Here is a 14,603-nt window from a genome sequence, read left to right on the forward strand (position 1 = left end):
AAGCACTGTTATGAATCAGTGGATGAATAATAAGTCATCAACAATCTCAGGATTCAGTCTAGCTCTCCTATCTTCCACACTCCATCCTGCAACAGAAAATGTCTTCTCATAAGATGTGCTGGTAGCAGGAATGCACAGGATCCCCATGTACAAATTTCAACAGTTGTGACCAGCACTTCTGCTGGTTTTTCCAAAAAACAAAAACGTTGTCTGCATCACTCAAACATAAATAACTGTCAAATTCATTAACAACCTTCAAAGTACAGAATGACACAGGGGACAAAGTCTGTCCTCATCCCCATGGGCTCTGTTCCTGTTCCCATCCTCATCCTTACTGTCGGTCCCTGTCCCCATGTCATTCTCTATTACCAGGTAAACAGCCTATGAAAATTGATTGCCAGGGAAATTTTCAAAGTGATTTCCACAGGTAATAAGCATCTTACTCACATAAAATTGGTTGTCAGACAATTTGCAATATAGCTAAATGCAAAACTTTTGACCATTGAGAAGACGCATTCCTAGGGATGTGCAAGTCAGTGCATATGTATGTTGCATTTTCAAAGCTACATGGATACTTTTTCACCAAAACTCAACCTGCACAAAAAGCAGGTAGAAGCAATAGTACATACTCTGTCCCTGTGGCAATTTAAAAAAAACCTCTGTGCATATGCTGCCTTTGAATATTGGAGCTGTATATTATAGACTGCATAATAAAAAGTGCACAGTGAATCAATAAGAGTAGTTTGGACATTGCCTCCTAAAAACTATTAACTGAGGCATTTCCGTATATGTATAGCTGGAGATATAGATGAACCCATTAAAAAAGGGAAAGAGATTTGACATACTGCCTTTCTGTGGTTTACCTATTATATACAGGTATTTATTTTGTACCTGGGGCAATGGGGAGTTAGGTGACTTGCCCAGAATCACAAGGAGCTGCAGTGGGAATTGATCCCAGTTCTCCAGGTTCTTAGGCCACAGCACTAACCGTTAGGCTACTCCTCCACTCCAAGCTATACAGCTCACCAAGGATGATGGGGAATATATATGTATGCACATGTGCATGTTTTATATAACGCTGCACAAATGGCATATGTGCCCTGCATATACTTCTACATATGGCTTCAGTTTGGTCCCAGGAAACAACAAGGCAAACGATCCGCAGACTCCAATTTGGGTAATAGGACAAGCATATCAAAGATAGATCAGGGGAGCATTGTCCTCACTCAGCGTCTTTTTCCAGTGGCACTAATATTAGTACAGAAGCACTCAACACTTCCTGTGATGAGCTCTTCTGACGAAGCCCTTATGCGTGAAACACAGCCTGTGTTGGGCATTTTATCTGATTGTGATTCTACAATAAAGTATATTTTGGACCTATCGTTGGTCTGATTGAACTATGGCCTCAGGTTGACAGATGGCTTTTCTTTATTTGTACAAATATACAGTATAATCAAATTCTAATTGCAAAAGGAGCTCCCTTCAAAGTACTGTAATGCAACATCAAGATTTATATCACAACTTCTAAAAAACTTGGAAATACGTTGATACGTGTGAATCATTTTTTTGATATGTAAAAAAGAAAAGGAAAAATATTTTCTGTATACATACTGTGACAGAACAGTGGGTTTTTAAGCCTGTGATAATTGTTTTGATATTTTCCTGCAATGTATTTCTCTAGTTTGACCAGCAGGTGGTGCATGCTATGTTTTAAGCTGTTGAAGATAAGTGAATGATTCCTCCTTTAGTTTAAACACAAAGAGGAAGTGCCTGCAGTGATGTGGCCAGCTATTTTCAAATGTTGTTTTGGGCGCCGATTGGCCTGGAGTTTGAAGCTACCCAGGAGTTACTGGTTTTGCCAGGGAGAAGAGAGAGAGATCTCTTTGCTGAAGTCCTGTGAAAAGTTATATTTGATAACTTGTGAGCAGCTATATGTCCTGATCTCCCCAGGTACTATTTACATAGTAAACAAACATCTAGTTAGTGTTATAATTGATCCATATTTCATTTACCTGTTATTGTTTTGCTGATTTCACCTTTTCTGTTCATTGTTCTAATTTTTCAGACAATAGCCATTCCTTTCAGTTTATTGACTCTGCTTGTCTGAACTGATTAAGAATCCTGGTGGTTTGTATGTTGGATCTGTGAGTGCTTTCTGGGAACTGTGGGACCACTGGTAATGTGGCCTCCACTAACCTAGACATCACTAAGGATAATTTGAGAGCGGGAGACTTGCCCAGAAGTGGTTGTGACCCAGTTGGTGGGAGGAGGGTGCTAGTGTAGAGCACAAGTGGCAGGTACAGGCAGACTTGAGATGTGCTGGGGATAGACCCTCTAAGTAGCCTCGGGGTAGCCCCAGGCGGGTGGCTAGGTGTTTCGTGACACAAACACATGCATACTCAGGAGTACAACTGGATACTGCCAGGTTTTTGAGGAAGAAGGGTACTCTCACCCTTGCTACAAGTTAAATACCATCCTCTTTAAAGACAACCTTCCCTCTCATATACCCTGGAAGATAGGCCACCCAAAATCACTGTGGGGCCCTTTTACAAAGCATCAGTAAGCTCAATGCGGTTTTATCACACGCTATCCCGGAACTGCCATCAGCGGTACTTCCAGCTCCAGAGCATTTTTTACAACTGTGCAGTGCTAACCCAGCAGTAATCGGGTATCACTACATGCTGCCCAGTTACTGTGGGAGCCCTTACCGCCACCTCAATGGGTGGTGGTAAATGCTCCCCACCACATGGCCACACAGTAAGAGCATGGCCATTTTTAGGGGCTTTTTACCCGCTGCGGTAAAAAGGACCCTAGCGCATGGGGAAAATGGCCCCTACCGCTACCGCAGTGCCCTTTTTCCTGCAGCTTAATAAAAGGACCTTCTGCTACTTCTCTGAATGGCTTCAGTTTAACTCCCCCCCCCCCCAAAAAAAAGGAGGGGCAGATGAAGTGGAAGAAAAAAGGACCCTCTTCTTCACCCCATTTTTCATCTAGCATTGCACACTCACAAATGTACATACAAATACCAAGGTGTACACCCTACCTACGCAGGTGTACATACTTGCAATGGAAAGGTATGAGAATCTGTCCAAACATTTTCAGTCAAGGGGATGCAAGCAGGCCAATTTCCCTGGGTCCCCATACAACAGGAGTCTCCAGAGTGATAAAAGTGCAGCCTTGGGGCCCCTCTCACATTTCTTCCCTGGGCCCCAGCGAACACCAGCCCTGCCCTTTTCCCTTCCTGTCCTCCCTCCTCACAGAAAGGAAAGCGAAGCCTCTTGACACCCATCTGATCCTCTCTCCAGAGCCCATGGGATACACCTCTGCTAGTGCTGCCCCTCCCTCAAACACTACTTTTATTCCAAATTATATTTGATGCTCATGATTTTCTGATTATATGCATTTAGAATGCAGTATTACAACATGTACAGTTAACACACTGTATGTCAATTTACTTCTGCTGATTTCAAGGATGCTCATTTTCATTGGACATTTTAGTAAAAGAAAAAAAAATAATATTATTTTTCTGTTTTGATCAGATATACTCATGCCTATCCAGTTAAGTATTGTCTCTTCCTTGGTAAGCCACTAAATGGCAGCTGAGAATAGAAAGGAAGACGTCAGGACACACGATCAAAAATTATCTTCCTTCTTTGGAGCAACTTTTTCTTCATCAATGTAAACAGAAAAAAATGATTATCACTTTAAAATCGTCTTTCAGAAAACAAAACAAGAAACCCAAAAGCAAAATGAAAATTAGACATGTTAAACATAAAACATATGCATAGAATACTGAGGTCTAATGTGAACCGGAGACGTGACATGCTCCGTTGCTATTTACTTGATGTTCCTGAACTATGTTTGGCACTATAACTAGAGTTTTCTGTTTATTTAAGGAGCAATTCAGTTGAAGTTCACTGGCTTGTCACATTCTACTCATTGGAACATCAGCAGGAGGAGTTAGTCTCCTCATCGTCCTATTGAATTTGGTAGGGCAGCAGGTAGGCTGCATTCTTGGCAAGGAGTTCACTCAACCAGAGATTTGTCCATCACATCTTCCTTTCTATACCAATGACCCAGCTCTGCTCTGTACTGGCACCATGACAGGCACTGCACCAATCCTCTCTAGTGTTGCTTGGCTCACTGCATAAGAGCATGTGTGAGGTGACTTTCCCTTCCTACTGACGGAGCCATTGCTCCTGGGCACAGCTGGTGGTGAAGGGGCCGAGTTGGTAGTCACTACTAGCATTTTGGGTGGAACAGGCTGTCCACCATTACCGTATGCAGATCGGACAGGCCCCTTGCCTGAGTGAGTGGAGGATGAGTGGCGAGAGTCTGTGCCATTGAAGTGGGCATAGGAGCCGGTGGTGTAGTTGGCCTTGGGACCACTCCAGTAGTGGCTGTCACACGTGTTGGAGGAGGTGAGCGTGTCATTCTCTGATGAGGATGCGTCAGTATGAAATGCTTTTGTAGATGAATGTTTTGGAGGTAGGTCATCTTCCCTACAAAAAAAAATATATATTATTATTTATATATTATTTATTTATACACACACATGAAATGGCATTCTGGTACATTTTCTGGTGGGCTGGAATTTCCCTTTCGCTCTCCTGCCTCCCTTTCATTATTATCCCATTTCTTTCTCTCCTTCTCTCCTCTGTACTGGGCCCTCTTGCAGTACCTTTTTTCTCTCTCCTTCCCTCCCGTTGTCACTCTGCTGGGCACCTCCTTGGTAGTAAACAAAGACGCGCGGGACCTGCGCACCACTGCCACTTACTCTGCCGACCGCACCTCCTCTGAAAGAGGAAGTTATATCAAATGAGGTGATGCCGGCAGAGAAAACAGCAGCTGAACACAGAGCTAGTCCTGCACATCTTTGCTGTTTACTACTTAGGGCCCATCAGAGTGACAACAGGAGGGAAGGAGAGAGAAAAAAAGGTACTGCAAGAAAGTGGTGTGGACAAGGTAGTTGAGAGAAAGAGATTGAAACAGGGCAATAGAAAATGAGAGGCAAGAAAGAGACAGAGGCAATTATAGTAGCAGGGGGAGAGGAGAGAGCCAGAAGCAAAGCTGGGGGGAGGGGGGATGAGACAACCAAAAACAAAGCTTGGGGGGAGGTAGATGAGACAGTGAAAGACAAAGTTTGGGGGGGGGGGGTGAAGATGAGCCCAAAGGCAAAGCTGGAGGGAGGGGGAGAAAGAAGAGAGCCAGAGGCAATGTTAGATATAGAGGGTGGAGGTGAGAGCAAACTGGGGCAATAATGAATGGGAGAGGAAGGAGGGAGGCCATGCTGTGGGGGGAGGGGGAGGAGAGAGCAGCAGAGCAATTGCATAGAAAGGGGGAGAGAGAGGTGGAACAATGCTAGAAGGGGAAGAGAGGAAGGACAGAGCTGAATGGTGAGGGCAAAGAAAGGGATGGGGAAATGCTGCATGCCAAGGGAAGAGACAGACAAGTGAATGCTGGATAGCAAGGAGGTGGGCAATACTGTTTAGTGGGGGAGAGACGGGGCAGTGTTGCATAGAAAGGGGGAGATTGACAGGGGCAATGTTGAGGGTAAAGAGAGAAGTACATGGCAATGTTGGATGGGGGAGAGAGAGACAGACAGACAGGCAATGCAGAATGGGAGAAGAAAGAGACTGTACAATGCTGAATGGTGTGGGGGAAGAAGAAACAGGATATGATTTGATATACCACCTTTCTGTGGTTACAATCAAAGCAGTTTACATATTATATTCAGGTACTTATTTTATACTTGTGACTTGCCCAGAGCCACAAGGAGCTAAGTGGGAATTGAACCCAGTTTTTTTTTGTTGTTACATTTGTACCCCATGCTTTCCCACTCATGGCAGGCTCAATGCGGCTTACATGGGGCAATGGAGGGTTAAGTGACTTGCCTAGAGTCACAAGGAGCTGCCTGTGCCGGGAATCGAACTCAGTTCCTCAGGACCAAAATCCACCACCCTAACCACTAGGCCACTCGCCTGGTTCTAAGGTTGCTGCAGTAACTATTTGGCTACTTCTCCAAACAGACATGGTCAGTGCTGTTTGCCAGGGGCAGAAAGACAGGGACAATGCTGGATGGCTATGGTAGGAAAAGAGACAGTCTTGGTGGAGGGTGGAAGGAGACACACACAGGGTAGATATTAGATGGTGGTGGAGGGAGGGAGAGACAGACAGAGGAGAGATGCCGCATGGCAGGTGGTAGGAAGAGGCCAGAGAGGAGATGCTGGATCACAGGAGCTGGGGGGGGGGGGGGGGGGGGGGGGAGAGCCAGCAAAAGACTGGGGAATAAGAGGAAGGAGAATGGGAGGGCCATGTAAGGAAAGAAAATGGAAAGCTGTAGACAGATACAGTAAAACCAGAGAGATTAAATTAAATCTGAATGGATAGAGAAGCAGAAAAAAAATGGAAGAAATCTGAAAGGAACAGATTAGTGTTGGAGCTAGATATAATAGAGAAGGCGAAGGAGACAAAAATTAGAAATGGACCGGAGACTCTTAGAAAGAGTTAAAAATGCAGGAAATCAGTAACCGGAGACTGGGACCAACAAAGAAAAATTAAATGATCAGACAACAAAGGAAGAAAAAATAATTTTATTTTAAATTTAGGATGATGTAATATTGCAGCTGTGTTAATTCCACTTTAATGGTTAATATAAATATAAATTTAAGATAATACATTTTTATTGATCTAAACACATTTTTGACTTGTTTTCTAGCTTGCGGAGATCAAAACCTCCTTCAGATTGGGACAGTATACTGCTGTTACAGTTTACTGTCCTAAACTAAGGAAGGAGGTTTTGGCCTTCATCAGCAAGTCATAGAATGTATTAAAAATTAGTCCAGTGAAAAGGAATCACCCTACATTACATTTTTGTTTTATTAATTTTTAATGTATTGATTGGAATATATCAGTTAAATTTACATGTGCTAGCCTTATATTTTGTACAATCCAAAAGAATAGGTATCACTGTTTCTCTACACTTGCATTGTATGTGGAGTCTGGTTTTTTGGGGATTCAGTTTGTGTACATTTTTCTATTTTTAGTTTGTGGTTAATTATTCTATACTTGGCAAGGGTCTATCTGTGTTATGTGTGTGAAACAGACCAGGTATTTAGTATTTAGGGCTCCTTTTACAAAGCTGCGCTACTGATTAGGGCGTGCTGAATGCGAAGAAGTCCATGGGATTAGAATGGGCTTCTCTGCATTCAGCAAGCCGCCGATAATGTAGTTTTGTAAAAGGAGCCCTTAATGTCTGCGTAGTATAAATCTTTACTAATATGGCTTGTTTAGTTTTTCATTAGGTAAATTGATGTTCTACTGCCCAGTGTTGCCTTTTCCTATGCAGGCCTTTGTTGTATAATTCCTCAACATTAGTGCTGTTATGGTATTGTAGAATTGCATTATGTGCTCTGAGTGACACTTTCACAATGTGCCCAGTACTGGATTTTGGATTTGGCTACCAGCTACCAGCCACAGACTGTGTTCAGGTCTTGCCAGCCTGAGGCCTGCTTAAGACTGCTTATTGAACTGCAGAGGTGTTTTCCCCTGTGTTCCTGACCCTGTGATGTTTACAGGCCTTAGGATTCAATTAAATAAACACTTGTTTTCATTTATATCCCTTGGTCTGGCTGTGTTATTCCAGAAGCCCACCCCCCAATCCTCACTCGGAGTATCACACTTGGCATATGAATTATTTAGCTAGGTTGATCTTATGATTCTCTATCGCTAGGTCTGCATTTTGATTAACATTTTTATTACAATTAAAGCTATGTTATTTGTTTTTCCCCCACTGCAGCTCTTTGTGACTCTGGGTAATGTGACTTGCCCAGAGTCACAAGAAGCTGCAGTGGGGAAAAAATAAATAGCATATCTCTAATCACATGATTAACTGCAATTACAAATTCTAATCAAAATGCAACCCTAAATAAATTAAAGAATAAAAAATAATGGATACGAAATACAAAATACAAAAATTGACAAATTATAGATAATCTAAAAAGCATGTAGAATAGCTGTAAACGGTTTTCACAGCCTACTTCAGAAATGCAGCCCTATCTGTTGCATCTTACTGATTTTTGTTTGTATTATGTGCTTTAATCCACCACTAGAATAGTAACCTCTGGCTGACTTCATGTGTAGGTCAGCAGATTGAAGTCCTTCAGAAAAAGGTAGAAGTTACAGGACAGTTGTAGAATAACAGGAGTGTCCAGTATCGGTGTGATGCCCTGGAGTCTGCAGCAGTGGCGTAGCCAGACCTGAGATTTTGGGTGGGCCCAGAGCTAATATGGGTGGGCACGCACTGTCTATATAAGTTTGAGTAGTGTCTCAGTATAACCACATACATACTTAATAGAAAAATTGATATTTTTAAATATAATTACATTATCCCACAATCTTTCCACTGTAAAATGCTATACACAAACTTGTGCAAAAACACACTCATATCCTTACTAAACCATAACAGCACTAATTCCAAGGACAGGACGAGCTACAACCTTATGCTTGAAAAGGCAGAACTGTAATTACACTAGGCTCTAAAACACTAATACACTACCTCGTGAAAAAAAAAGCAAAACCAAAAGGGCTGCAAATACTACACGCTAGCAGAATACTGCACCTTGATCACACATGAAAAACACATGACACAACAGACATGACACAAAGAACTAGAAATCAAAAAATATGAAGGCAAAATACTGAACTGGAAAGTTAACTCAAGAAGTCAGACTCAGCATGCAGCAATACCAGAAAAATTGAAACTTACATGCAAAATATCACAGATTCACATTTCCAAAAGCTGACATATTCCAATTAATAAATTCTGAATAAAATACTTCTTCTACCTTTGTTGTCTGATCTATTTGCTTTGGTCCCAGTGTCTTCTGTTTTATGCAGTGTCTTCTATCCATCTGATATTTTTTCTCTCACCATGTCCACCATCCTCCTGTGTCCTTATGTGTCCTACCATCTGTAGCCCTGTCCCTATCCTTCCTCGAGTTTCAGTATCTGCCCTCAACGTGTTCCAAACCAGCCCTTAAACTCAGCAGTTTGCCCTCCATCCATATCCAGCATTTCTCCTTACTTCCCTCCATCCATGTGCTTCTACTTCCTCTGTCTTACCTCCCCTCCATCCTTGTCCAACATTTTTCCTTCTCTTCCCTGCCCTCCACTCCATCCATGTCCAGCATTTCTCCTCTCTTCCTCCCTTCCATCCATGCGCATCTCCTCCCTGACTTCTCTCCCCTCCCTCCATCCATCCATCCAGCAACTCTCCATTCTCCCCTGCTCTCTCCTCCATCCACCCATATCCAGCAAATGTCCTCTGTCCCCTGCATTCATCCATCCATGTTCAGCAATTCTCCTCTCTCCTCTGCCCTCCCCTCCATCCATCCATACCCAGCAAATTTTCTCTCCCCCCTTTCACCTCCATCCATCCATGTCCAGCAATTTTCCTCCTTCCCCTGCCTTCTCCTCCAGCAAATTTCCTCTCTCCCCTGCCCCCTCCATCAATCCCTGTTGTCCGGCAATTCTCCTCTCTCCCCTGCCCATCCTGTTTATTTCAATCCCCTTCCCCATTCTATCTGGCATCTCCCCCGCCCACCCTCAAAAGAACGACAACGTGGATGCAGCAGCTCACAGGTTTGCTTGCCCTGTGTTTTGAGTGAACGGCGATGGCTGCGCGGAGCAGTGGAAACCAAATCGCTTCTTTCTTTCTTTACAATGGACTAGATGGGCGGGCTGGCTGGCTCACTTCCACTCCCGAAGTTGCAGCGTAAAAGCAGCAAGCAGCGAGACAGTCTCGACTCCGTCCTTCGCTTCCTGCCCTCTCTCTGTGCCGTCCCGCCTTCCTCTGATGTCATTTCCTTTCAGGTGGGTGGGATGCTGAGAGGGCAGGAAGCAAAGGACGGAATCGAGACTGGCTCGCTGCTTGCTGCTTTTACGCCCGCTCGCCGCTGCGGGCAAAAAAACGAAGTCGTCGTCGTCATGGAAGGTGAGGGTCGCAAAAGACTGGGCGGGCCTGGGCCCACCCGTAGCTACACCCCTGGTCTGCACAATGCTACTCCAACTATAGAACAGAGACTCCACATAGCAAAATGTTTTAGGTTTCATATCTCCCACCCAGGGGCGTAGCCATGGGTTGACCCAGGCCCACCCAGTTTCTCCTGACCCTCCAACTGGCACGGTTTTGGTTAGGCTGCAGTGGGTGTGCACAAGAAATCTGCTGTGGCGTGGTGCTCAGCTCAGCCATATGCATTGGGCAGTCGGCAGCAACAACAGGAGCTCTCCAGTCCTACCTGGTATTTTTAGTGCAGGCACGGCTCCAGGTCAGGAAGTCAGCTCCTCTATTGCCGTGCTGCCGCTGTTGGTGCTGTAGCTGTTGTGTGTTTTGCTGCTCTTTCTCTGATGCTGGCCTTATCTTACCCCGTGTCCCCACAGTGCACAGGCCTGCAGCACATGGAAATTTAAATCTAGACTGAAAGCCCACCTCTTTAACATTGCTTTTGACTCGTAACAACTTGTAACCACTTGCCTCCACCTCTCCTCCTTCCTGTACACATTAATTGATTTGATTTGCTTACTTTATTTTTTGTCTATTAGATTGTAAGCCCTTTGAGCAGGGACTGTCTTTCTTCTATGTTTGTGCAGCGCTGTGTACGCCTTGTAGTGCTATAGAAATGCTAAATAGTAGTAGTAGTAATTTCTGCTGCTGCCAGTGCTGCCAGGTGTTCTCCACTATACAGATGCTGTTGGGCCTTCGCTGAGCTCACTCAGCCTTTAGTTGAGTTCCCAAGGCCTCAGCACAACCTGCGGCCCAAACAGGCACAGGACCCAGCCAGCACACATAGAGAACAGTCTGCAGTGCTCTCTGAGATACCTGCCACCACATGCACACAAATTTTGAAGCTGCTGCCCAGATAAAATAAATATTTTTTAAAATATACAGTGTAATGGTAGGAGTGGGCTCTTCACCCAGAAACCCACCAACAATAAATTTTAATGCTGTTGGATTTCTGGGTGGGGATGAGGGTGGTCTCAATGCCCAAGTTAAAATAAAAAAAGGTTGTATATTTTTTTATGTTGGTGGGTTTTTTGGGTCGGGATGGTCTCTGCAGTGCCCAGGTTAAAATAATTTTTAAAATGTTTTATGTAAGGGAGTTAGGCTTTGGAACAGACTACCATTAGAAATTCGGAAAATAACACATTATTATTCCTTCAGGAAAGTGTTAGTTAGTCTTTGTTGTTCGATGAGAAAATGTTTTTTAGTTTCAATGTATTAGATATGTAACATAATTAATGTCTTAGATGTGCAATTGATGAGAAAGATGTTTCTCTTTAGTTTCAGCATATTAGATATGCAGATATGCAAAGGACTTATTGTTTGTAATCCGCTTAGAACCTCTGTGAACTTAACAGAATATAAGAATCATATAGCATAGCATAATGTGGGCAGGTTTCTGGTTGTGGGTGGGCTCTGCAGTGCTCAGGACATTAAAAAAAAGTTTGTATTTAATGCTGCTGTACTTGGGGGGGGGGGTGTATGGGGTAGGACAGGGTTGAAGTTAGGCTACAAGAAGGGATGGGGGACTAGGGGTGGGGCTGATGCCATGACTCTCCAGTTTCCACTGGATTCTTTCATGAGATACTCTGTCAAATGCCTTTTGAAAATCTGGATGCACAATATCGACCGGCTCATCTTTATCCACATGTTTGTTCACCCCTTCAAAGAAATGTAATAGATTGGGGAGGCAAGATTTCCCTTCACTAAATCCATATTGGCTTTGTCTCATTAATCCATGCTTTTGAACATGCTCTGTAATTTTGTGCTTTATAATAGTCTCTACTATTTTGCCTGGCACTGACGTCAGGATCACCAGTGTATAATTTCCCAGATCTACTACTACTTATCATTTTTTATAGCATTACTAGATGTATGCAGCGCTGTACACTGGAACCTTTTTTTAAAAAAAATCGGCATTACATTGACCACCCTCCAATCTTCCAGTACCATGCTTGATTTTAAAGATAAATTATATATTACTAACAATAGTTCTGCAAGCTCAGTTTTTCAATTCTATCAGAACTCTGGGTTGAGCACCATCCGGTCCAGGTGATTTGCTACTCTTCAATTTGTAAAATTATGCCATTACATCCTCCAAGTTTATAGAGTTTTCATTCAGTTTCTCTGACTCGTTAGCTTTGAATACTATTTCTGGCACCAGTATCTCTCCCAAATTTTCCTCGGTGAAGACTGAAGCAAAGAATTTGTTTGATCTCTCTGCTATGTCTTTGTCTTCCCTGAGTTCCCCTTTTACCCCTCGGTCATCTAGCAGTCCAACTGATTCTTTTGCCGGCTTCTTTCTTTTAATATACCTAAAAATATTTACCTAAAAAAATTTTTACTATATGTTTTTGCCTCCAATACAATCTTTTTTTTTTCAAAGTCCCTCTTTGCCTTCCTAATCAGCGCTTTGCATTTGACTTGCCATTCCTTATGCTTTTTCTTATTATGTATTAGATTTCCTGTATGAACTTACTCCAAAGCAGATATCAAATCTGATCATATTATGATCAATGTTATCAAGCTGCTCCAGGACCATTACCTCCCGCACCAGATCATACGCTCCACTAAGGACTAGGTCTAGAATTTTTCCTCTTGTTGGCTCCTGTACCAGCTGCTGCAGAAAGCAGTCCTTTATTTTATCAAGGAATTTTACCTCCCCTGCATGCCCTGATGTTACATTTACCTAGTCAATATTGGGGTAATTGAAATCAACAACAATCCCACAATCCTACCTCGTATACAATATATTCTACCCATTCCGCATATTTACAGGGTAATTGAAATCACCCATTATTTTTGTGTTGTCCAGTTTGTTAACCTCCCTAATTTCTGATAATATTTCTACATCTGTCTGTTCACGCTAGCCAAGTGGACGGTAGTACACTCATATCACTATCCATTTCCCCTTTACACATGGAATTTCAATCCATAGGGATTCTATGATGTGTTTTGTTTCCTGCAGAATTTTCAATCCATTTGATTCAAGGCCCTCCACCAATTTGATCCACCCTATCAGTATGATATAATTTGTACCCTGGTATGAGAGTGTCCCACTGATTATCCTCCTTCCACCAGGTCTCAGAGATTCCTATTAATTCTAATTTTTCATTTAATGCAATATATTCTAACTGTACTATCTTATTTCTTAGCTTCTGGCATTTGCATATAGACATTTCAAACTATGTTTGTTGTTCCTATTTACATCTTGCTCAGCAGTTGACAGTGTTAATTTGCAATCTTTTACCTGATGCATTCTCTGGGGAGGGGATGGGTTGTGGAGAAAAAGCTAGGGGCAGTTATTGCAGGCTTAAAGCTACTAGGTTTTAGGTGACTACATTTTAGTCTATTTTAAACTAATTTATCCTAGGATTTTCTGTATCTTAGCCATTCTGCGTGTATTGAAAAATCAGCCCCTATATTCATACTAAAACTACAGCAACTGAATGTTGCTGAGTAGCACCCATGTGAGCTGCACTGGTGAGAAACACGCAGAAAAGAATGGCAGGCTCAGCTGTATCCAAGCTTCTTCATGAGAGGGTCTCCCACATCAAAAACACTCCGATTCTGCAATACAGCCCAGAGGACCTGTAATGCTGACTGGGCACAAGCAATGTTTAACCAACCAAAAGAGTCGATGCAGAGCTGGCAACTACTGTAGCTACAGCCAGTCCAGCTTTGGCTGCTGGGTGCTCCAGGGAGCCAGGATCATTTTCCACATTTTTCATTTTGAAAATATCATAAGTGATGAGATTGCTGGTTAAAAGTATTTGTGGCTTGACAGTGATATGAGCAGTTTTGAAAATTGCCTCCAGAATGTCCAGCAGCTATCTTTGATGACAACATAACAGAAAAAAGCCCACGCTGTTCAAGTTGTAACTACCTTATCTCGTTGGGGATTTCCTCCTCTTCCTCCTTGTGCTTGTTTCGCCAGTAAAATAACGCCACGGCTGCCAGGATGATGCAGACAATCAGCACCACTGCCCCTGTGGCAATGGCTCCTGTGATCAGGCCTACATTCTGGTGCTGAGCTACAGAGATGAGCAAGAAAAATCAATGCTACTGTGACACTGCAGATTATAAAGCATGAGTACCAGGCCGCATGCAATACAGTACATCCTTGGGCATTTCATTTCAATTATTTCTCATATATCACATCCCTAAAACAAATGTACTGCCCAGCATGTAGTCACATACTAAAAACAACTTTAAAAGACTCCCCCCTCTTCAGTACATATACACACACATATGAGACTTCCATCACTCATCACACCAGTCAGTAAACTCCCTAATGATCAGCCACCCTCCTACCCAGTCATAGCATTCTGTCAAAATTTCAATGTCTTAGCTTTTTACAGGCACTCATATTTTCTTCCTGCCTCAAATCCAAGGGCAACCTATTTCAAAGTTCAGGCCCTCCTCTTAAAGAAAATCTAGCCTGCAGCCTCCTTTTCCTCATCACCCCTACAACTGGCACCTATAGCAGGGCACTCTGGAATGAACATGCTGCCCCAGCTCGCTAATAGTATGTTAACATAAT

At 43.0% G+C, this 14,603-nt stretch overlaps 1 protein-coding gene across 1 annotated transcript in view; it reads right to left on the reverse strand.

Moving 5' to 3' along the window:
* Positions 1-2,987: 2,987 nt before the first annotated feature.
* IGSF11 (immunoglobulin superfamily member 11) overlaps positions 2,988-14,603 on the reverse strand; it is a 183,932-nt gene continuing 172,316 nt past the window's right edge. Inside the window, exons 6-7 of the mRNA XM_030205078.1 lie at positions 13,947-14,094; positions 2,988-4,502 (exon numbers count right to left, since the gene is read on the reverse strand). Coding sequence (XP_030060938.1) covers positions 4,064-4,502; positions 13,947-14,094 — 587 coding nt within the window. The 3' untranslated portion in view covers positions 2,988-4,063. The remainder of the gene's footprint in view (positions 4,503-13,946; positions 14,095-14,603) is intronic.

This window comes from Microcaecilia unicolor, chromosome 5, assembly GCF_901765095.1.
Source record: "Microcaecilia unicolor chromosome 5, aMicUni1.1, whole genome shotgun sequence".
NCBI lineage: Eukaryota > Metazoa > Chordata > Amphibia > Gymnophiona > Siphonopidae > Microcaecilia > Microcaecilia unicolor.